The sequence below is a fragment of the Vulpes vulpes genome, chromosome 7, assembly GCF_048418805.1.
Source record: "Vulpes vulpes isolate BD-2025 chromosome 7, VulVul3, whole genome shotgun sequence".
Lineage (NCBI taxonomy): Eukaryota > Metazoa > Chordata > Mammalia > Carnivora > Canidae > Vulpes > Vulpes vulpes.
This window is the reverse complement of record NC_132786.1, coordinates 20,274,422-20,296,923: the sequence shown is the minus strand read 5'-3', so window position 1 is coordinate 20,296,923 and position 22,502 is coordinate 20,274,422. Positions and strand designations below refer to the sequence as shown.

At 51.8% G+C, this 22,502-nt stretch overlaps 1 protein-coding gene and 1 long non-coding RNA gene across 19 annotated transcripts in view; one reads left to right on the top strand and one right to left on the bottom strand.

Moving 5' to 3' along the window:
* Window positions 1-6,020: 6,020 nt before the first annotated feature.
* Window positions 6,021-12,798, bottom strand: LOC112916201 (uncharacterized). Of its 4 annotated transcripts, none has more exons than XR_012002521.1 (6): window positions 12,662-12,798; window positions 11,518-11,595; window positions 9,565-11,302; window positions 8,992-9,144; window positions 8,143-8,223; window positions 6,021-6,394 (listed from the first exon to the last, which is right to left on the bottom strand). It is a non-coding gene; the product is annotated as an uncharacterized lncRNA (long non-coding RNA). The 4 variants fall into 4 exon arrangements; XR_012002520.1 differs by lacking the exon at window positions 12,662-12,798 and adding an exon at window positions 11,834-11,969; XR_012002519.1 differs by lacking the exon at window positions 12,662-12,798 and adding an exon at window positions 11,828-11,962.
* The window catches only part of PRKAG2 (protein kinase AMP-activated non-catalytic subunit gamma 2), a 268,436-nt gene continuing 257,847 nt past the window's right edge, over window positions 11,914-22,502 (top strand). For 9 of the 15 annotated variants that reach the window (XR_012002508.1, XR_012002515.1, XR_012002511.1 and 6 more), the window contains exon 1: window positions 12,948-13,208. Coding sequence is in view for 3 of the 15 variants with exons in the window: in XM_072763159.1 (XP_072619260.1) it covers window positions 13,095-13,208 (114 nt within the window). In the remaining 12 variants the exon portion in view is untranslated. Of the gene's footprint in view, window positions 12,056-12,576; window positions 13,209-13,612; window positions 14,020-22,502 lie in introns of those variants that run through there. The other 6 variants (XM_072763173.1, XM_072763168.1, XM_072763164.1 and 3 more) reach the window with 6 other exon arrangements.

Genomic DNA, 22,502 nt, shown 5'->3' with positions numbered 1-22,502 from the left:
CTGTCTTGGCATTCACCTCCCCAAGGATCCCAGCTGACAAAGATATGCTGGCAAATGGGAGTCTCTGAAGTTACAGTTTCTTTGTTTAATGAGAGAGAGAGAGAGAGAGAGAGACGAACTGAGTGATCCCTGGGATGCTAGCAATTCAGCCCAAAACAGATCCAATTTTTCATTAATAAGGGTCAGCTGGAGCAAAATTCACTGGCCGGTGAGATGTCGAAGAGGCTACCATGTGGGAATTTCAATACTGCATCCTTTCTGTGCCTTGTCTATGCTGACGATTTGGCTTGGTGCTTGCACAAATATTCCATGGGAAGTCTATCGACTTTGGTACTTTTGCTTTTCTGCACCTCACAAACTGCCCTAAGTTCACAAAATATTTAAAAGGAGTTCCAATATATTTTAAGCAATAGGAAAATCAGAATAAATACTGTAGATCTTCCCAATGGGCTATTAGAAAGCTACTGTTTGTGTGCTGCTTCCTTGCTTTTTTTTTTTTTTTTTTTTAAGATTTTATTTATTTGACAGAGAGAGAGAGAGCACACAAGCAGGGGAAGTGGCAGGCAGAGGGAGAGGGAGAAGCAGGCTTCTCGCCAAGCGGGGAGCTCGATGTGGGACCCCATCCCAGGACCCTGAGATCACAACCTGAGCCAAAGGCAGACACTTAACCAACTGAGCCACCCAGGCGCCCTTCTGTTCCTTTGCTCTTGATGAAAGCAGAACAATGGTACAATAGGAGACAGGGCATTTTCCGATCTCATGTAGCCCTAAGATTAGCCACTTTGTGAATCTGGATGTAAAAACACAAAGAGATACAAGGATTAAAAAAGAAATGAGGATGTGGTAAGAGTAAACGAAAAGGAAAGGGCTCTTTTACATCAGATCTTGGTAATTCTCTGAACCAGAAATCTGACCATGTAGATCAACCCCACAGCCCTTCCCTTCCCGCTCAGCCCATCCTCCCAGCCCGGAGGTATCTGGTTACAGTGCCATGGGAGTTTAACCAGAAATAAGAAGGACGGGATTGTGCCTGTCCAAGTAAATGACCAACGTGCACTTGATGATGCTGGCCCTTGGCTTCTGTAATCACTGTTTTTTTCTTGCTCAGGTAACTTGGAAAATTTGCCAATGGAATTTGGTAATCCTAGTCATTAGCTTAAGCAGGCTTTCTTCAATCACAAAGGGCAAAGTTCCTTTCCTATGGGAGAAGATTTATGCACTCCAGTCCCATCAGAGATTCTCATCTGAGCCCCCAGGGCTCCGAGAATATCCAACGCTTGACCTGAGCCTCTGGAAAGGGCCATGGCACCCGCAAACACTGTGTGCAGCCAGGGAGCTGCCCACTCACACGGAGGGCGGGGCCTACGGCATCATGGAGCCTTCCGTTCCCACAGATCTTCCGAATGGGCTTGGGAGTAAACAGCCTGGTCCTGGACGTCCTTTGGGAGGCTGCTGGCCAGGAAGGTCAAGGCTACCTGACCACAGCAATGAATGTGGCCAGGGTGGCCGAGGGGCAGAGGGGTCAGGCTGGAAGGGCCTGATAACAGGCACTCCTGTCAGCTATAAACTCTGCTACACAGCCTTCCTCTTTCTTGCTTCTCTTCTTCCTCCCTGGGTCCCTTCTTCTCCCCACCTGGTTCTAGAAAGAATAACAAAATTAAGTTAATTAAAAGTGAGAAGTTCCTTAGTTAAGGCTCTTGTCTTGCAAGAGACAGAATTCCAACTCTACCTTTTTTTTTTTTTTTAAAGATTTTATTTATTTAGTCATGAGAGACACAGAGAGGCAAAAACACAGGTGAGGGAGAAGCAGGCTCCTGAGGAGAACGTACTGTAGGACTCGATCCCAGGACCCCAGGATCACACCCTGGGCCGAAGGCAGACGCTCAACCACTGAGCCACCCAAAAGATGGAAATGTTGTTGGCTCACGGGGAGAGGGAGAGGAGGAAGTGGTGTTAGGGGTGATGGGGGGCCAAGGCTTCCATGTCCCCCCTTCCTTAGTTCTTTTTGAGAGCTGTACTCTCAGGCTACTGTCCCTTGAGTGGGGGCAGCTCCAGATGGAAGCCTTCCAGCCTTTGGGTACAGAGGGAGAGAGCTTGGTCAGCTCCGGTTAGAATACCAGGGAAGGGCTCTGATTGGCCCCCAGGACCAACTCCCCATGTGAGGGAGGTGTGACTGGCTGAGCTGGTGGGCAGGGACCAGAACACTGACTGGGAGTGGCAGCCCCTGCCAGCAGGGGAGGCAGGTTCCCCTAAAGAGGAAATAAAGCCATGAATGCACACCGTGTGTGTGTGTGTGTGTGTGTGTGTGTGTGTGTGTGTGTGTGTTACAGCCATCAGCTCTGATGCTCTGTGCACTGGCCACCTGTGAGAAGGATGCGAGGGTTAGCTCCAGTGCCAACAAGGGAAACAGTAACCAAGAGTTCAGGAGAAAGACAGGAATTTCTCCCTGGAGATCTTAACACATGTCTTTTTTTAGGTTTCAACTATCAAATCCCCATGTTGGCCAGCCACATTCAGCCCTGGCCCTGATAGAATCAAGTCCTATCTCTTAGGGTTTCAGACACAGCTCTGGATGGAACAGTTCTAGGTAGAAAAACCCTCCTTCTTGGAACACGACCCCAAATAACTCTACTGCCCTCCTCTCTCTGGAGTCCAAGTCCAAAGCCCATCATACTTTGTAAACTTCCACGTGATCCCTCTTTCACTTTCATAAAAATCCTTCTTCCCACTTGGGCCTTAAGTGGTATCCCATTTCCAGGCCTCTGACTCATTCCCATTGTTCAATAATGTAAAAGTCATTCTAGAAAGACTTATAAAGTCAAACACCCTAAACTCATACAACATAATCTCTCTTCAGGGAAGGTTTGGTACAGATGTCATGTATGTAAAATGGAAACAGGAGGCAAGTTGGCATCCCCTGCCCCACATTTCCCTCCTGTTGGGACTCAGACAGGCCTTCAGCCCACACAGCTGGGAAGGCGACTCAGCTACCAGCTCCATGGGAAGCTCTCCTGGCTGGTGCTCCTGGGGGCCAAGCTATTCTCTGAGAGCATCCTCCACAGCCACACACATTCCGGTGGGTGACAGGCAGGCACCATGCCTGCGACTCTCTTAGCTAGAAAGATGGAGCAAAGTATGCTGCTGTTATGTCTCTGGTTCCTAAAATACTTTCCTGGAGAAGGATCAGAGGAAGGGTCGTTGCAGCAGGTCTCAAACTTCAACCCAGCAGGTGACATGGCCTACTCCAAACTGCCCGACCAGAGTGTGGGGAAGTAAGGAGCCCAGCACCTGAGGGCAATTCTGTGAGAAACCCAGCTCCATCTCTGAGGTGAAAGACAGGAACCCTGCTCTTGGCTGCCCCTTGGACTGATGGCAACTTTGGAACAGCCTTCTAGGATATGAGCTCTCCTCTGGGGTGAATGTCACCTCTGAGTGCAGGGCTGGGTGGACTTCAGAGGGCCACAGGGCCTGTGCCCAGGAAATCACGGGCACTGTGATGTTCCAGAAGGATTCTGGAAAGCAGACAGCAAACATGTCACTGCTGTGTGCTCTGCTTTTGGGACTGACGTTGAGGAAGAGAAAGGAGCATCTTCCACGTGCAGGTGCTTACATGCTCCCAGGCATTCTCATCCCACATTTACCAAGTGGTTGTGCAACATCCTTGTAGATATACCACCAGAGAGTGACAGAGGCAAGTGTGAGCCCTGAGCCTGTGCCCCTCCCACCGCACTTCTCTGTATGTGACAGAAAATCTTAGTAGCCATAAACATAAATCAATAAAACAAACCATATAAAAAGGGGAAAATCCTGTATGCTAAAAAAAAGGGCAAGATAAAAAAACTCAAAAGACAATTAGACCGGGCAGAAATGCTTGCAGTGCATGGCACTGACAGGGGCTAATTCTGTCAAGGTATAAAGAGCACCTGTAAGCAGGTGGGAGACAGACCTAGCACCCACAGGAGAAAGCACCGGCAACTAACTCACAGGAAGGTAACTGAACAGGAAGTGCAAATGCACAAAAGCTATTCTCCATTCAGAACAGGAAAATTAAACCATGAAAGTTTAGTTTCATGACACTATTTTCACCTAACAAATCAGCAAATATCAAAAAGCTAGAAAAGCAACTCTGTTGGCAAGCCCGATGAGATGGGCCTGTGTGCCACCCACCTAAGATGGACAGACTGGCTGCCTGTCCAGGTGGACAGTGCACATGAGCTTTTCTCCAACAATTCTGCATTGGAGCATGTGTACCCAGCATTCCAGGGCTGGAAACAACCTAAATTTTCAGCAGGAGGGGACTGTTTATATAAACAAATGCAATAAATAGCACATCATGATCAAATAAGTTATGGAGTGTTTCTACAATGGAATATCATGCCCATTTATCACTTCTTCCAGGAAGAAGGCAGCTCCCTGCAAACTGCTACACACACTCTCTGAGACCTATTGCTGAGTTAGCAGATGCACAGGGCATCCCTCCACTTGTGTGGGAAATGTCCCCCTGTGGCCCCTTACAGCTCTGCTTTCCCATCTGTCTCTCCTGTAGCCCCCATTCCATCCCCTCTATTAGGGGTGCCACTGATTCCCATTCTGAGGAGACTAGAACCCCCAGCTCCCTGTCCATATCTCCGTGCACCCCTCCCTCCAATCAGGTGATGAGCCTCCTCTCGCCCGATGGACTGTCCTCCCTGAGGGCTGGCACACCTCACCCCTCTTGCCCACCTCAGCATTTTGCTCCCTTGGTTTTCCTTTTCTGCATCATGGATTCTCTCCCTGACCGGGACAGGGTCACGGCATCAGCACTCAAACATGCTAGAATATCCTGCTCCTTGAAAACCAATGTCTCCTAACCCACATTCCTCTCTCATCGCCCATCTCTGCTCCCTGTTCTGCAGAGCTCTGGGAGCTACCCATCCAGCATGAGCCGCCTGCACGGCCCTGCCTCCTGTGAGTCCTCTGCATGACACCACTGCTCCCACTAGTCCTTGGCTCATCAAGGCAGCTGAGGCCAAATCCCACGGTCACCTCTGAGTCCTGTCTCTCACTCTGCACCTTCCTCGATGAGCTTCTGTCTCCTGGCTGCCAGATCCACTTTCTCTTGGTTCTCTTCATAATTCAAGGTTGCTCATCTCCCCAACTTGGAACTGGTAGAGGGGGGTTGAGGGGTGCAGTTCTGACCTCTTTGCTGTCTATGCTCATGCCTCCAAATCTCTTCCCGCTTCTGGCCTGAAATGCCAGCTGGGCCGATGTCACCAGCCAGATGTCTCCCTGTTGCTGGAGGATCTTCCCTTAGGTCCCTACAGGCACCTCTGCCTTACTACAGCCCAGAGCAGACTGCCCATAGCCCTGAGACTCTCCTCCTAGGAAACAGGATCATTCTAGCCTCTCAGGCCAAGACCTCAGACCATACATTACCCGTTCCCTTCTCTCAGACCCTATTCCCAATCTTTCAGCAAGTTCTGACATACATCCAGAAGTATGTATACTTCTCACCACCCTGCCTCTCCCCTCCTGTCCAAGCCATGATGTCTCGGTGGGATGACAGTGACAGCTCCTGACTGAGCTGCCAGTTCCTTCCTCTTACTCTACTTCACAGAGCCACCAGGCCAACCTTCAAAACGGAAGCTGGATCATGCCATTCTTCTGGCTGACGTTCCCCAATACCATCCCATCTCACTCCCACAAATCCCCACCTGTCCTCCAGCCACGCCCCCCGCCACACTGCCCTCCTGACCTGTCCTAGAATCCTCCCCCAGAGCTGTCCACCTCCCTCATGTCCCCAGATTTCCAATCCAATGTCAAGAAGAACCCCCAGCCTCCCTCCTGCTCCCATACTCTGGGCTCCACCACTGCCTCCCTCTGGCCAAACCTGGCCGGACACCAAGTGGGATCAGTTGGCTAAAGATCCTGGGACTGCTTTTCTGGGCAACACAGAGCAGGGCGGGACACAGAACAGATCTAAGGGCAGAGGCAAATGACTCCCCCTGCCCCCTGGCAAAAGAGCAAATCTCTACACAGGCTGAAAAACCAGTCTTTTAGGAGGGAGTGGTTAAAATGACACAATTCTCTAGCTATCTCCATTCTTGGAGAACAAATTGTCAGTTTCTTAAGGCCGCAAAGATCACAAAAGGACTTGGAACCAGCGATCCTACTAAGATATAGATTCTTCTTAAAGCTCTGGCCGAAGCAGCTGTGTTTGTATCCTAGCCACAAGACCAGGTAGCTGGCCTCGATGCTGACCAGCATGGGCATGGAGTCTCTTCGAGGGCTTCATATTTACAGCGAGCCCCACATGCCACCTCGTGCTTCATACAAGGTCCTCCTGGTTGCTCCGAGAAACTCTGCATCCATCTCCAGGAGATTCCAGGAACCTCTTCCATCATGTGTGAATAAGCTACAATGAAAGGAAAATGTTCTTTCAGGCTGGTCAAAGAACAATGAACTTTGTAATTATACTTTATTTTTTCACCTAGAGGATAAAATGCTACAATGAGTGGGGAAAGAAAAAAAAAAAAAAAGAAAAGCAAGGTAAATCCTTTTGCACAATGATGCACTGGGGGTGTTGCAATGATTTGAAGTGACCTTTTGCAAGCTCATGGGGGCACAGAGTTTCTCTCTCTCTCTCCATTCTCTCCCAGGACCTCATGCAACTCTTTGGAGCTTTATTTATTTATTCATTCATTCATTCATTCATTCTTTATTTTATTTTATTTTATTTTATTTTATTTTATTTTATTTTATTTTATTTTATTATTATTTTTTTTATGATAGTCCACACACAGAGAGAGAAGCAGAGACACAGGCAGAGGGAGAAGCAGGCTCCACGCACTGGGAGCCCGACGTGGGATTCGATCCCGGGTCTCCAGGATCGCGCCCTGGGCCAAAGGCAGGCGCCAAACCGCTGCGCCACCCAGGGATCCCTGGAGCTATATTTAGGAACATTTTACAAAATACATTTCTGACCCACTCTGCATAAGGAGGGTTGTCAAAGATCACTATATCCTTGACAGCCTCCCTGCACAGTCAGAGCCCTGGAACCGAGCATCTTGTAGGCTCTGTCTGTGTACCAAATAGGCATTTATCAATTGTGATATAAAGTGCTAAGGTTCAAGGACAGGGATAGACACTGGCAAGTTTGTACATGGGTTTAACTCCAGGTATGCCAGGACCCTCCAGGAGGGACACAGCTTTCCCCAAGAGTCAGGAAGGAAACTGCATCTGCAGTGATGGGTGGATGTCAGGAGGTCAAAGTCTATAACATACTTGAAAATCCAGGACACACAATGGATTTGGATCCACTCTCCAAACACTGCCCATCCCCAGGCACTGTAAATGTATTTTTTCTGGAGCCTTGTTAAAAAACCATAGCTAGCATTCTAGAGGCCAGCAGCTCTAGATGTCAGCTGCAAGTTACATGAATAAATGGTTAACAGTGGTGCCGATAAGCACTCCCTCGTGCAAGTTAATGTTCAAATCTGTACATGCAGTATATGCATTTTGGGGCTAGTGTAATCACCAAAGAAATTTTGCTTGCTTAGGAAATTATTATAATTAATTCGCATTATTTTATCATGCCCTAAACAGATACGTTGAGTGAGAGCAGAGGTCAGTCATGGCAGAGGTTCATGCCATATTCAGATTAACAGTGGAATTCCAAATTTCCCTGGGTTAATCTGTTCACGTCTAGCGTGTTCAAAGCTCAGGAGGAAGTCGAGAACCAACATATACAGAGCTTTAGTGGAATTCTGCAGCCTAGGGAGCCCAAACCCACTCCCTGGCTGGGAGGAAATGCTGGACATTTCCAGGACAAAAGTCACATGGGAACTCTGTAACGCAGTTATGAAAGCAGCTATTGGCAGAACCAAAGACTTGATTCCCAACTAATGCTGTTTACGTGACTGCTACCCTTAGTAGAAGAAGGGGACATAATTGCTGGGATTACCTATTCTTTTATTTAGCAAACAGACGCCTCTCTACTACACAGTGCTGTGGGTCACACATACCCTGCTTGCTGAATCTGTCATTCTTCAGAACTGCTGAGTGTGTGTTTAGGCAAAGCCGGTCAAGACACCAGCCTATTCTCTAGAGAAAAAGAGTGAACAGCAAGTCTGTCCTTTGGGAGAATATTGCCACAGAGCTTACCTTTATCTTAATCCAAAGTACTTGTTGGATTGCATGGGCAGGATGACCTATGGTTAACCGGCATTACAGATGAAGTGCGATCTGAAACACAGATAAAGGGGGTAGCTTGTGCGGTCCCCTGAAAAATCAAAAGGGACCCAGGAAAGGGCTGTTGAGAGAGATGCTGCCCCAAAGCAGCCCTCCCCACTGCTCCTGCGTGCACCTCCACCACTACCCTTAGATTGATAACAGTAGCCTCATTTGTACCAGGGAGCAAAAGCTTTCACAAGGTTACATAATCAGTGCCCATGTTTAAAGGAAAATAAAAATTTGAATGTGACCCTTAGCCCTGGTTTTCATGATGGGATGACAACATCCTCTCCTCTTGGTCTCTAATGAGTTAGCAAAGCATTCACAGCGTCCTCAGCCCAGACCCTGTTCCATTTTTCCAAGAGGTGCTTTCTACCCAAAATGGAGTGACTGGTTTCCTAAATATACAGACCCACGCAGCTAAGATGTTGATGTCTGTCCAAGGTCACCCTGAAGGAGTTTCCTAAATAGTATTGCTAGCCTTGTACAAAGCTTTTAAAAGCGGAAGGGGCCATACTTTTTAGTTTCTTTCCGGAGGGCCCTGCAAATTAAAATCAATGGACAGAAGTTAAGTGGTATCTGACGGCTGGTCTCAGTTTCCCTCCTCTGTAAAATGTCTCTGACTGTTCTGGGGAATTTTATTAGAAAGAATTGTGGAACTACAATGACACAAACACAAGTGTGATGTGAAATGGGGTTAATAACGTCTCCTCATGTAGAGATACTAAAGCCTATAAAACACCCCAGTGTTGGCACACAGTAGGTGCTGTATATGGGTACCTCTCGTTAGTACCAGCCTGGACAAATGATGCCCCAATGGAAACATCTTCAAGAAGCTCCCTTTCCCTTAGAAGCACTGTCCTAAATCATTGGTGGTGAAGAGATCTTTTGTTTGCTTGTTTTTAATTTTCAATTAATTGTGCAATGAGACTTCTGAAAAGTTAAATAAAAAAGGGATTACTGGAGGAATAAAATGAACAAATATGTACAATATATATAATCAAGACAAAATACAAGCCCCTTGTTAAAGAGGCCTCAGAAATCTTCAGAAGATTGTCTCGCAGAAGGGGGGAGGAAGTGACTGGTTCAGTGGCAGCACTCAGGACAAATGGAGACTTCAAGGTGGTTCCCACAGCACCCCACAGTTCTGGCCAGCCTCTATCTCTCATCCTTCCATCAATTCGAAGGACAGGGCCACATCAGAGGGAGGCGGATGCAGCCCTGCCCTGGGTAGAAATTTAAGGGGGTGCCAAAACCCAGTCATTACGATAAGTAATATTTCAATGCAAATATTTTTTATAGGCAAGGCTATGCTGTGATCACAAGTAACTATCAAAATCTCAGTGACTTTACCCATCTCAATCAAGTCCAAAGCCAGTTGTCCAACCCTTTCTTCCTGGACACCGTCTGGAACACAAGGTCTCTAAGATCACGGCAACAGAGGAAAAGTGAGGGAGACATACCAACTCTTCACTGCCTGGCCCAGAAATAACACACACTTAATCTATTCACATTTCATCGGCCAGAATTAATTACAATTCTTAGCCTAACTGCCAGGGCACTGGAAAATGTAAAGGATCACATAGATATTTCGTGACCTAAGAGCCCCTGCTTTACTCAGATCCTGTGCACTGGCTTCACTACATATATATAGTGCATTACAAACATATATAAATTCATCAATAAACTTTATATTCATGCACAAAGTTTATATAAATTATATATAAACCTTATATACAAGAACTTATTATATATATAATCTATATAAACTTCTATGTGTATAAACACTTTGTCTTATACCAAAAAAAGTCCGAATTTTTCATAAAGACAGGATCAGTAATGGTGTTGACCTTGGAAATATGAGAGCCAGGCAGAAGGCAAACTCAGTAATGCTTATCTTTATTTTAAATTTTGATATTGTGCTTTGAACAGATCGTATTGCGTTATCTTTGAGAAAGAAGTCATAGGTTAGTGCGTTCAGAAACAATCAGTAGCAAGGGTCAGTACATGGACACTGTTTCTTGGCAAGCCACTTTTAGCTACTGGCTAAAATAACCATGTGTGCGGCAAGGTGGAGGGGAACATGGGTTTCAGAAGGCACCCCCAAAGCAAATCAATTACAAAAAACTCAATTCTAAGACTCCACTGATTGGAAGATATATGATCAATTTAATATCTTCTCAAAAGGAAAAAAAAAAAAGACTAGTGTGCTTCTTTTTGGCACTGTCTATAAGAAACACCCAGATCTCAGAAATAGTCACATATGGAAAAACAACAACAACAAAGGCACTTAAAATGCAGGCAAGATGGTAAAACACTTTAATTTCGGATCCCTGGGCACTGAAGTCTGTACTCCAACAAAATAAACAGAGAACAAATCAATTTTATTAATGATCGGATGTATTTACACCAAGCAACCAACAAAGTACCTATTATAAGAACTGCTAACCACTGCCCATCACCCAGGACAGGCCCCAGGCAAGGCATTTAGCCCCAGCAATGACACAATGACAGTGACCTGGTTCTGAATCCCTCCCTAGTGGCTCTTCCTGACTTCCCTTCCTGTCAACTCCCTCCTTCCCACCTTCTCCATCTTTCCTTCCCAAATCAGTTCTAGTCAAACGGAGTGATTTCCACACCCTGGAAAATTATTATTACTGTGACAGGGATTAAAAATGGGAAGCTAAAGAGATGAAGTTTAAGTGACACTTGGGGAGGAATTCTGAGCGGGTAAGGGTGGGTTCCCTCGGTTGCATAGGTAAAGAACCCCCCCCCTCCTTTTCTGCTAACCAGTATTTCCAGCATTTAGGGAAATAAAGAGCCCTAAATGGGCAGTCTCATGTCCCCCCTCCCCCACCAGCCAGTCAGAAAAAGGTCAAAGTGTGAAATTCCACACCTTGCAGGGCCAGGTTGTCCACTTGATTTTTGAACCCACACCCCCCCCTCCCCCGCCCCGGGGCATTTCAAACTTATGTCAAGCAAGGAGTCCTCCAAGATTTTCCAGTCTGGCTTCATTCTGGCCTGAAGAGCAGGGGAGGAAAAGGAACCACCTAGACCGCAGGGGATTTCACGCCAGATGATGGAAGGAGGACTGGAAAGAGCACAGGAAAGATGGCTGGAACCACTGGCTGCTTTGGAACCAGCTGGCTGGCCGGCTGGGGGGCGCCACCAGAGGAGTGTCGTCTCCCCCTCCCCCGCCCACCCCGAGGGCGGGCGAACCCCTCCCCCCTGAGGAGGGGGCTCCTCAAGTCTCCGCACCGGGCAGGAGTTAAGGCCCGCTCTTCTCCCCTGGCCTTCCTGATTTACCGCTTAGGAGGAGAGGCGGCACCGACGTCAGCATTCGGGGCGCTCCGGGGACTTTCGGGGTCACTATGTCCTCAGAACCTAGGGCGGGAAAGGAGAGTCTGCACTGCGCATTCCCCCTGCTGCCGGCCGCCCGGAGGGAGCCGGGGTCGCAGCACCCTGGGGCGCTCGCAGGGGGACGCCACCACCCAAGCCCCTCGGCAACGGGCCGCGCCCGAGCGGCCACGCGGCGGCACGTGGCGGCCTCGCCCGGGGCTGCCGGCCCTCTCCGCGCCGCCGCCGCCGCCGCCCGCCGCCCGCCGCGGCCCGCGACCTCCACGCTTCCCGCGGCGCCGGGTGGCGGGTGCTGCGCCGGCTCCAGCCGCCCGTCACTGCGTAGCTCTCGGCGAACCCGGGAGAAGCCGGGTGGCGGCGGGGGGCAGGCGGGACCGTGGAAAGCTGCTCTCCCCAGCTACACCGACCGCGCCCCGGGGCGCACTGGAGTCCGCACGCCAGGCGGAGCCGGACCCGGGGGCCGCGGGGGCCCCGGAAACAAGTGCGGGTCAGTGCGCGTCGCCCCGCCGGCCGGGGCTTCCGCCGCTGCGGGGGTGGCGGGGCAGGGCGCGGGCGCGTTTCGGGGGCGCTGGGACACGGGATGCATCAGACAGGCGCGCCCGGCGGGTCCCGCGCCGCCGCGGCCGCAGGGAGGGAGGGGGGGGAGACGCCGCCCGCGGGGCCGGCGACCCGGGGGCGGCCGGGGGGGGGCGGGCGGCGCGCGCCGTGCACTTCCTGTTCGGGGCACGCGGCCTCCGGGCGCTCCGCGCTCGCCGAGCCTGCGTCCGCGCCGCGCCGCCCCTGGCCGCCGGCTCCCGTCCCCGGGCCGCAGCGGGCGCGCCCTCCGCCCGCCGGGCCCCGCGAGCCCAGCCGCCGCCAGCCCTCGTGCGCGCAGCCGAGCCGGAGCCCAGCTGCCGGGGCGTTCGCGGGGACGCCTCCTCCTCCTCCTCCCCCCCCCCCGCGCCCAGAAGGGGGACGGGCCGAGTCCCAGGCTCCCGCTGGTTCACCCTGCGGCCGAGGATTCTCTGTGCACACAAACTGTCGGCTCGCGCCAGACTGTCCGCTGCGGCGCGGGCGCGGGCACGGGGGGCGTCTTCGCGGTCGCTGTCTCTACCTGCACCTGCCTTTCAGGTTACCGCTGGGAGCCTGCGGGCGGAGCCGAGAGCTGAGAGGGGGGAAAATGTGGCTTCGCTTTGCAAAAGGAAGAAAACTTTGTCACCCAGCGGGAGACCTCTGCCTCGCGTAACCGGAGGGACAGCGGAGCCGGGACCGCCTTTGGCTTTGGTTCTGCCTCGCTGAGCCCGTGAGGAGGAAGGGGACACGTGAACTCGGCGCTCACGCCGCCCGCCATCCCTGCCGGCGGCGGCGGCGGCGGCCGGAGGTACCTGCGCCACCTTCCCTCCCCGCGGAAGTCCCCACGCGGTGTCCTCGGGGGGGGGGACGGTCGCGGAGAGCGCGCGGCTCGAGGCCGGCCGCGGGGGCCGGGCGCGGAAGGAGAGGACGCGACTGCAGGACGAGGCACCCGGAATTAACTTCTGGTTAAAGTTATGGGAAGCGCGGCCATGGACACCAAGAAGAAAAAAGATGTTTCCAGCCCCGGCGGGAGCGGCGGGAAGAAAACCCCGAGCCAGAAGCGGCGATCGCTGCGAGTGCACATCCCGGTGAGTGCGAGCAGCGCGGTCCCCGCTCCCGCCCCCGCGTCGCCGCCGCCCGCCCCGGCGCCGAAGCGGTTAAGGCGGGACGCCCCGCGCGCGCCAAGCGGGCCCCTCCTGTCACTTGGGGCGCTCGGGGGTGGGTGGCGGCGCGGGGTCGGGTGGGCCGCGGAGCCCGGGCTGCGTCTCCCGGCCCAGATGCGCGCGGCCGGGGCTCGGCGAGCGGCGGCGCCTGCGGCGGGGGCGGGGGCGCGGGGCGCGGCTGGGGCGGGCTGGGGCGGGCTGGGCGTAGCCCCGAATCCCGCCCGGTGCGGGTGCTGGGGGCGGTGCGTAGTGTTGTTTTGTTGAAAAAGGACGGTGTGGACTGCGCTCGGGAGAGGTGGAGCCGCGCGGCTGCCGGGGACGCAGGGGAGGGGCGGTGGGCGGGGACAGCGCGCGGTGTGTGTGTGTAGCTGTGTGCGTGTGTGGCTACGTAGCTGCGCCCCCAAATGGGCCTTTCTCCCCTCGGATTCCTCTCCGAGTGTGCCTGCGCCCGGGGCCCGGGGCCCGGGGCTGCTCTGACCACCCCCCGGCCCCCGGGAAGCACATTTCGGGCTTTTGGGGACTTGGGGTTCCCCCAGGCGTGCAGAGCTACAGCGAACTTCAGCCCCGGCCACGCCGGCAGCCCTGCCTGGACTTTGGTGGCATCGATCGGTCCGCGGCTACTTTGTCCGTCGCGAGGGAGCGCCGGGCGGGGTCGTGCGCCCACCCTGGGGTTTTCCAACCCGAGCAGCCGGTGGTGGCCTTCTCCGGCCTCCCGGCCTCCCTACGAGCAAGTCAGGTGGGAGGACGTGCGGCGCAGCCCTTACTTGGGCCCTAAGGAGACCCCCAACTGGGTCAAGCCCCTGGCCCCCACCACCACCCAGTGAATGTTTGTCCAAACAGGTACATGCAGATGCACACACACACACACACACACACACAAAGAGTAGAGGAATCCATGAAGAATGTGATTTTGTTTGTTCTCCGGCCTGGGCACGGGGTGGGAGTGCACAGTGGATCCCTCTCTCTGAAAGCTGCTGCAGACTGGGCAAACTGGGCAGGACTGGGGTGGTGCTGCCTGCCTGTTCACTTCCCACTGCAGACCCCATTAGGTGCTTTGCTTCCGTGTTTATTGGTCGCAGCTCCTTTGCCTTCCATGTGTGCACACGTTTGGGTAAAGAAGGTCTCAGCCTGAAGATGAGGGGTTAGCCAGCCCTCCCTTTCACGGGGGAGCTCAGGATGCAGGTAACCAGCTGCTGTGTGGCTACCAGGGTGGTGACCCAAGTATGCAAGAATGAGCATTCTATTTTAGAATGAGTTGTTTTTGTTTACGTTGCTAAGATAATTAACATAACAGACATTTTTAAGCCATATTGTACATGTAAAATTAGGCATAATATACCAGGAACGCTGATCGCTTGAGCGAGCCCTTCACTTGGTTTCTCCCATTTGTCAGAGATAAGAATTTGCTTTGCCTACCTCATGGGGATGTCAAACTAAAATAAGTCATGGGAAAATTCTTGGAAATTTAAAGTATTATATATATATGTATGGCTATCATGGTGACATCAGAGCAACTGGTTTTAGAAGGAGAGATCTAGAGAAAAGAAAGTGACACCGCCTGGTGGCAGGCCATATGGTACTGAGGTGGAGTGGCGAGGCCGGTTCCAGATGCCGCGTGGGGTGTGTGTGGGGAGCCCCTGCAGCAGTGGTGTTAGTGGTTAGTGTGAGACAAAATCCAGAACCCAGAAAAGGAGTAAGAGGCCATGCTGTGAGAGTAGAAAGGCCATAGTGTAGTTGGAATACACTGACCACCCCTCTTGCTGTTGGATGTGATTTTGGCTGCTTAAAACAAACTTCTGGCATGACCCATCCTTTACCGAAAGTGCTGTTCACTCAATTATCCCACAACATGTGTCTAGTACTCTGATTGGTAGTGAGATCTAGGGGTGCAAGGGAGTGGCTCTGCCTCCCTCCTCATAGGGTTTGTGTTTGCTGGTGGGACCAGGGGGTCTTCTCAGTGACCATCTAGTAATTGCCTGTTGCTGACTGTGTTGGGCTAGGTGAGAGCCTCTAGAGTTAGACTCTGGACTCTAGTTAGACTCTAGCTAGGTGAGAGACTGGCATTCAGACAAATGCTAGTACATGACCCAAGGGCATCAGATGACCAGTGCTTTTAGAGGGGAAAGTGGGTCAGATGACAGCAGACTGGCATGTTGGGAGAGACATCAGACCCAGAGGTGGTGGGCAGAGCAGAGACACATGTGAGAAGCCTGGGTTACTCCCATCAGGGAGCCAACCTGAACACCTCCATGAGTTGGGAGTTGGATGACTGCTTTCAGGTACAGCAAAGAGCCCAAGGGCCCCTTCCCCTACAAGAAACGGTTCAAGAATCAGGGTACGCAGAAATGGATGGAGGCCCGGTCAAGGAGGACTCTGAAGTAAGGTTACCAAGTTTAGCAAATAAAAATACTTAATGATCAGTTAAATTAGGATTTCAGTTTTTAGTATATGGGTGTCTCATGCATCATTTGGGATAAACTTATACTATAAAATCATCCACTGTTACCTGAAATCCCAATTGAACTGGGCGTCCTGCGTCTTATCTGGCAGCTCTACCCAGAAGGCAGCCAGAGGGAGTGAGGACCTCCTCCTGAAGGCGCTGAGGAGCTGCCGTGGATGGGGTGGGGGGCCTGCCCCGCTCACCCGTGGCTCACCCAGAGCCCATGGAGCCCTGCTGGACAGCTCCACTCCCTGCCACAGCTTGTCCCTCTGTTTCTCCAAGGACTCCTCTTGGATGGAGGCAGTTTCCTCAGCCACAGTGCAGGCTGGGTGGGAGTGCAGGATTGGGACTTGGCTCAGTCCTTGGCTGAGGGATGTGGGTGGGAGGGCACCCCAGCCTTCCCATTCCCCAGGGGCCATGTGTTCCAGAGGAAGCCCCGGAGGGTCCCAGCAGTGTCCAGGTACAGTCATCCACACTGGTGGTCCATTCCTTAACGTACCCTTACTGGTTCATCTGGCTTTCCTGCCTTGCTTGCCCCAACTCCCTAGGATAAGGTGCTGAATCTGACTCACCGTCTCGCTGTCTTGGGGAGAATCCAAACTAAGAAATAGTTAAAGGTGATGAAAGCAACATCAGGAGACTTAGCCTGGGGGCAGCGCACAAAGTGGCTCCATGGAAAGAGGGCTGATGGCAAGGGGACCAACCCAAATGCCCTGCAGATATCCAGAGGTTAGGATTTGAGGGGCTAAGCATGGTACTGATGGAAGCAGACAAGTGAGCAGGAGGCATGAGACACTGGAAGGAAGAATGGGTGAGCTGGCATGCCTGATGGATGGGCAGGAAGCCACAGATTGAGTTAACCTTATGGCTTCAGGGTATTTGGTATAAGGAAATGAGGGAAGGGTGGGGAGTTCAGTCCCAGCCATGGTGAATTTGAGCTGAGCCCAGCAAATGAGGGGGAATTGTCCACTTCCTCAGTCATAGCACCAGTGACCCCTCACGTCCCAAGAACACCATGTCTGGGCTTCTGAGGAGTGGCTCCGGCAGTCCTGTGGGTGGCATCCAGTTCACTGGCATGTGTGGTCTCTAGTGTGTCCCATAAACAGTACTATGACCTTGGGTGTTGGGGTGTTGCATTATTGCAGACTTCCATCCCAGCCTGAGTGTCTCAACCATCTTTACCCTCCTTGCTGCCAATAGCACCTGCTGTGCCCTGAGACACCAGCAAGGAGGAGTCCATTGTAGGGGAGGCCCTTGGTCCTATGGGTTGTAGCAGGTAATGGGGACCTGGAATCACTAACTGCAGTAACTGATGAGTTGAATTTGATTGAAGGGAGAATGGCCATTGGGCCCTAATGGAGGATGGAGCAAGGCTTGGTGTTAGCCTCTTTCTTGGGTAGCTGGGATCACCTTTCTGGGAAAATGCTCTCCGGTCTTGTCAGGGAAAAGGGAAGATGGGAAGCAGGAGAGGAAGTGGACTCCTCTGGAGTTGCATGGGCCTTTAAAGGAACGGGATGGGCGCCATGTTTAGAGTCATGGTGGGTTGGCACCTTGCCCTGGTTCTCTCCTTAGAGGAGGACCCTGCAGGAGCCTGTGAGGACACTGAGGCAGGTGCCCAACATTTTCCGCTGACAGAAGGAGCATGTCCCTGGGCTTCTTGGGAGTGGTGCTCCAGAAATCCTTCACAGTCACTGTAGACAAACTAAAAATAGAGCCAAGAGAAGCTGGCTGGTCACAGAAGGCTGTAGAGACACCACTTGGCTTGGACAGGCCTAGCACTAATGATGACTTTGCCTGTGAGGTCCCCAGGGGGAAGCCCTGCACTGCTTGAGGCCTGGTGCCCTCCACATTGGAGATGGGCCTCCATCCAACCAGATGCCCTCTGCCAAGGAACTCTGGAAAGGAGGGCACATGGGCTGGCTGCAGGTGGGAAGGGGAGCTGTCCTGTCCTGTGGGGCTGGAGGATTGAGTGCCAAGAGTGCTCACTACCTTTGGTCACATCACCAAAACACCCTGGACCAGGCCTCAGCGAAAAGAAGGGGTGCTATGCAGTTTTGATCTTGGCCTTGACCTTGGTCAGTTTGTACCCCTTGGAGAACATTTGTTGGGTTACGGTTTCAAGCAGGCTTTTTCAAAGGGTGGTTCCTGCACCAGCTTCAGTACAAGTACCCAGTGTGTGTTTGAGATGTCAAATCCTATTAGCCCAGATCTACTGAATCAGGCTCTCTGAGGAGTGGGACCTAAGTTTTCCAGGTGACTCTTATGCTTAAAGTGGTTTATTTATTTTTTATTTTTTTATTTTTTTGCTTAAAGTGGTTTAAAAACAATTGGTTTCCAACTTCCCCAGTGTTAATACAGGTCTGTCTCTTCTGCCCCCATGAGTTATCCTTTATGTCTGTCTGTCTGCTTCGGTATTCATTCATCCATCTGTCTGTCCATCCTCCTCCTTGTGTATCTGCCTACCTATCTATCATGATCTACCATGTTCACTTTTCCAGTTGTCATTGACAAGAGATGTCCTTGGCTACTGACTCTTGAACAAACGTAGGATACTGCTGGCTTCCAAGTAAAGATGGGAGCCCACATCAGCCCCCAGCCAAGGCCGCCCCGTGTGGCCTGTTAGGCCACACTGGAATGTTTCTTGATTCAGCCCTCTGGTGCATCTTGGGGGCCCTGAGTGTAGGCTCTCCTAGGGCCCAGGGTATCATATAAGGACCTTCAAGCTTCAAGTCAAGCTCCTTGGTGCTGGAACCCCCGGAATGGTCCTGTGGTTCCAGGGTTTGTAAATGAGGACTGGGCGTGCCTCCACAGCTCACAGGATGTAAATATGGCAGACCAGTGAGTAGGCTTCCCAAAATGTGGGCAGAGCATGTGGGCTGAGTGCCGGTAAAGCGCAGCCCTGCACTGAGCCTCTGGAGGGAATAGGCAGGAAGAGAATGGATAGAGAAGTCCCCTTGCTGGAAGGCTCTACCCTACAGAGTGTGCATGGACCTCCATGACCAGTTCCAGTGATCTACGCAGAGCATGCACAAAACTCAGGGATTTGCTGAATCACTGTTCTGTGCTTCAGGGTGTACCCTAGGGTTGGGCTGTACCCTTCTCTTGTCCTCTCGTTGGCCCCCAGATGGCCCAACTGAGAACAAGCACATTCCCCATCCCATGGTGAGGTGACATGGTGGACACGGAATGTGTTCTTTATTCTAGCCTCGTCTCTGCCGCCCGGTTCTCACTCTGAGGGCCCAGTGGTGGAGGGGGTTCAAGACCCTTGTGCCAACCAGGCTCTGAATACTGCCTAGTGGCCTACTGACCACTGCTGACATCATGGATCATTATTTCACCAAAAGGACACCCCCAGTAATCCGGTAGCAAAGACAGAAGCAACCACGATATAGTTTGTATGCTCAGTAGTGCATCATTTCACATATCACATTAGGATTCTCGTTGCTTGATAAGTATCTCTCCCTGGCCTGGTTGTTTTGTTTTGTTTTGTTTTGTTTAGCTGCCCTCCTCCAATTCACCCCAGCAAAGCTGTATTCTGCTAATCTGCAACTGGGGATTGCACTTCTGGGTGTGCTAACCAGTCGATGGACTGGAGGAACGTGGGAGCAGTTTGTACCTGCCAGTGCCTTCTCGTCCACTCAGGCATCATACCGTAACTTCTGACATGACTTATATCCTCTAAAAATATTCAGGCAAAGACATGTGCTTTTAAATGATGCTTCTTGACCATTTTACTTTTCTGGTTTTCCAGTTTTTATTTGTTCAGCTCACTGCCAAAGATTTGCTGTTTCTGGGCACCATTTTACTTTTATGGGGGCGACTGGGGCTGGTGAACAGGGCAGCGGGCACTCCTTAGAGCTGGGTTAGGATCCAGCACTCTTTTCCCTGTTCTCCTCCAGCCATCCTCCTTCTGACCCTGAACCATGAATATGATCGCACATGTGACACTGTGTCTCCTGCTTCTTTCAAGAGGATGGGCCAACCCATCTTGAAATGCCACGACATCAAGTGTCAAAAATTTGTCAAGTGTTTTAAAATGTAGGGCAAACAGAGGCCGATGAGATGCTGAGCAGGCAAGAGCTGAGGCAGCGTCCTTAATCTGCTTGGTTAGCTGACCCTGATCTTGCTTCAAGATGGGCAGGGGAGCCGCAGGAGAGTCAAGCTGTGTGTCCCTGAGGCTTAACCACTGGGAATCCTTAGACACCACACTGCATGGTGTATGTGAGAGGCAGAGGACGCAGTTGGGTCTTCGGGGTCCTGATTGCCCTCCAGGGGGCGGCTGTGTGGCCTTCAGTAGAATGGTTAATCCCAATCTCACTCTCTCTCTCTTCCACTACCTACTTTGAAAATAATTTGATCTCTATTCTTTTCCTTCCTGTTGACAGGAAACCCTTCTCTGCCAGCTCAGGGCTTGTCACAGACCAATCAGGTAGCATCCAGGCTTCGGGGCTTCTGCCAAGGGCCTCTGTGTTTTGATATATTCTGATCTGCAGCAAAGTTGTTGGTGAATGTACAAGAAAGACCAGTTTGCTCTTGGTAACCCCAGGGGTTCAGCCTTTTTTACCTTGAGGCTGTGGGAAGCCCTGCAATTCTGTCACCCTCCCCACCCTCCTCCGGAGGGGGAGCACAGCGGGGACAGCTCAAGACCTCCATCTGTGCTGGGCAGGGGGGCGGGGTGCACACAGGAGGAAGGACACAACCAGGCCAGGACGAATTTTAGAAAGTGGGACACCTGCTTCTCTGTTTTGAAAGAAAAGGAGCACTGGGGAATTGCTGGGAATCATATTTACATGCAGGGTTAAAGCTGACCCTGGGAAACCAGTCAACTCATTCCTGTCCGTTTTCCAGGTGATGTGGTGGCCCTGAGGGTACAAAGATGAACAGGGGTATGGGTTGAATTATGTCCCCAAAAAAGATACATAGAAGTCCAAACCACTGGTGCCTGTGAATGTGACTTTATTTGGGAATAGGGTCTCTGCAGAAGTAATGAGCCTAGTTTGGACAAAGCCATTAGCCTGGGCTCCGAATCCAGTATGACTGGTGGGTGCCATTGTAAGGAGAGAGGAATGTGGGTACAGACCCTGATGGAAATACATGTGAGGACAGGGACAGAGCCTGGTGTGGTGCAGCCACAAACCAAGGCACACCTGGGGCCCCTGGGAGCAGGAAGAGGCAAGAGTGGATCCTCCCTCACTTTAGAGGATTTGGAGGGAGCAAAGCCCTGCAGACACCTTGATTTCAGACTTCTGCCCTCCGGAACTGAGAGAATCCAGTTGTGTTTTTTTAAATTTTTTTTAAAGATTTTATTTATTTATTCATAGAGAGGCAGAGTGAGAGAGAGAGAGAGAGAGAGAGAGGCAGAGACGCAGGCAGAAGGAAAAGCAGGCTCCATGCAGAGAGCCTGACGTGGGACTCGATCCCAGGACTCTAGGATCATGCCCTGGGCTGCAGGCGGCGCTAAACCGCTGCGCCACCGGGGCTGCCCCAGTTGTGTTGTTTTAAGCCACCTTGCTTGTGGCTCTGTGTTATGGTGGCCCCAGAGACCTAATACAGCAGGGTCCCTGCCTTCGAAGCACACTGGGACAATAGTCAACCAACTACCACTTGTGTTGTGGTGGGACCACGTGAGCAGGTGCTTCGAGGGGCCAGAACACCCCAGCACTGCCCAGAGAGAGTAGCCCAGGGCCCACAAACCTGTCTGGCTTTCTACCCTCCACCACTCATTGACTGCATTGCCCCAAGATCTGGGATCCCCTCCCCTCTCTGATGGCTCCTTTCCCGGGGTCCCCTCCCCTCTCTGATGGCTCCTCTACTGGAAATCCTAGCAGGTGGGTGGGCCTGGGCAAGGGCCTGAGAAAAGGCTGGGTGGCAGCTCCCGACCCTGCTTGTCGGGAGCACCTTCTCTTGCACCTAGAATGCAGAGCAAGGGGGAGGGTAGAGAATGGGAGCGGCCAGCCCAGCTCAGTCTGCTCAGCTTCCAGAACACTGGCCGCTCTCTGTCTGTTGGGCTAAGGTGGAAATGCCTGATTCCACCCTGCCTTGCAGTGTGGGCCGTGCACATGGTTTTTGGGTTATGGGCTTGAGCCATCATCACCTGGCCCCATTCTTATCTATAGCATTTGCTGTAAACAAACACCCCAGAGGTTCCTCCTCCAAATCCAGACATCACTCAGGGGGTGGTTTCATTCATAGTAGCTATGACTGATCAATATCATTGATTATCAGATACCGTCTGGGAGGACAAGGTTGTCATCAGATTTAGTTAATACTGATGGAGCACTGGCTATGTGGCAGGTGTGTACTTCTATATAAGCCATCTCTCTATCTCAAAAATAAGCCTGTAGAAATATCATCACTCTTATAATCAGTGTTTCTAGCCTCACAATAGACAAAGGAGTGCAGTCTGTCTGTGGCTCACAACTGTTTTAGCCCAGCTTGCTTAGAAAACTCTCGGGATGTGTTTTAATCGGGTTTTGATGTCTCTTCTTGGCTCCACCCCATCCCCTGGCTTTTGATGCCCCGTGACCAGTCCAGGCAGTGTGGGGGCAGGAGGCGAGGACTGCTGGTGGGAGCAAGACACCACCCACATGATGGTGGTCTTCCAGAAACAAAACCCCTGGTCTGGCCAGCTGTCTTCCAGCAGTTTGCCCTTGGGGTTGACTAGGTCTCTGTACTCTTTACGTGGCTCCTAATTTTTTAGATGAAGATCATTAAAAGCAATTCTCTATCCTTCTCATCTCAAAAATAAATAATCTGCCTTCTCTATTTTCATAGCTCTT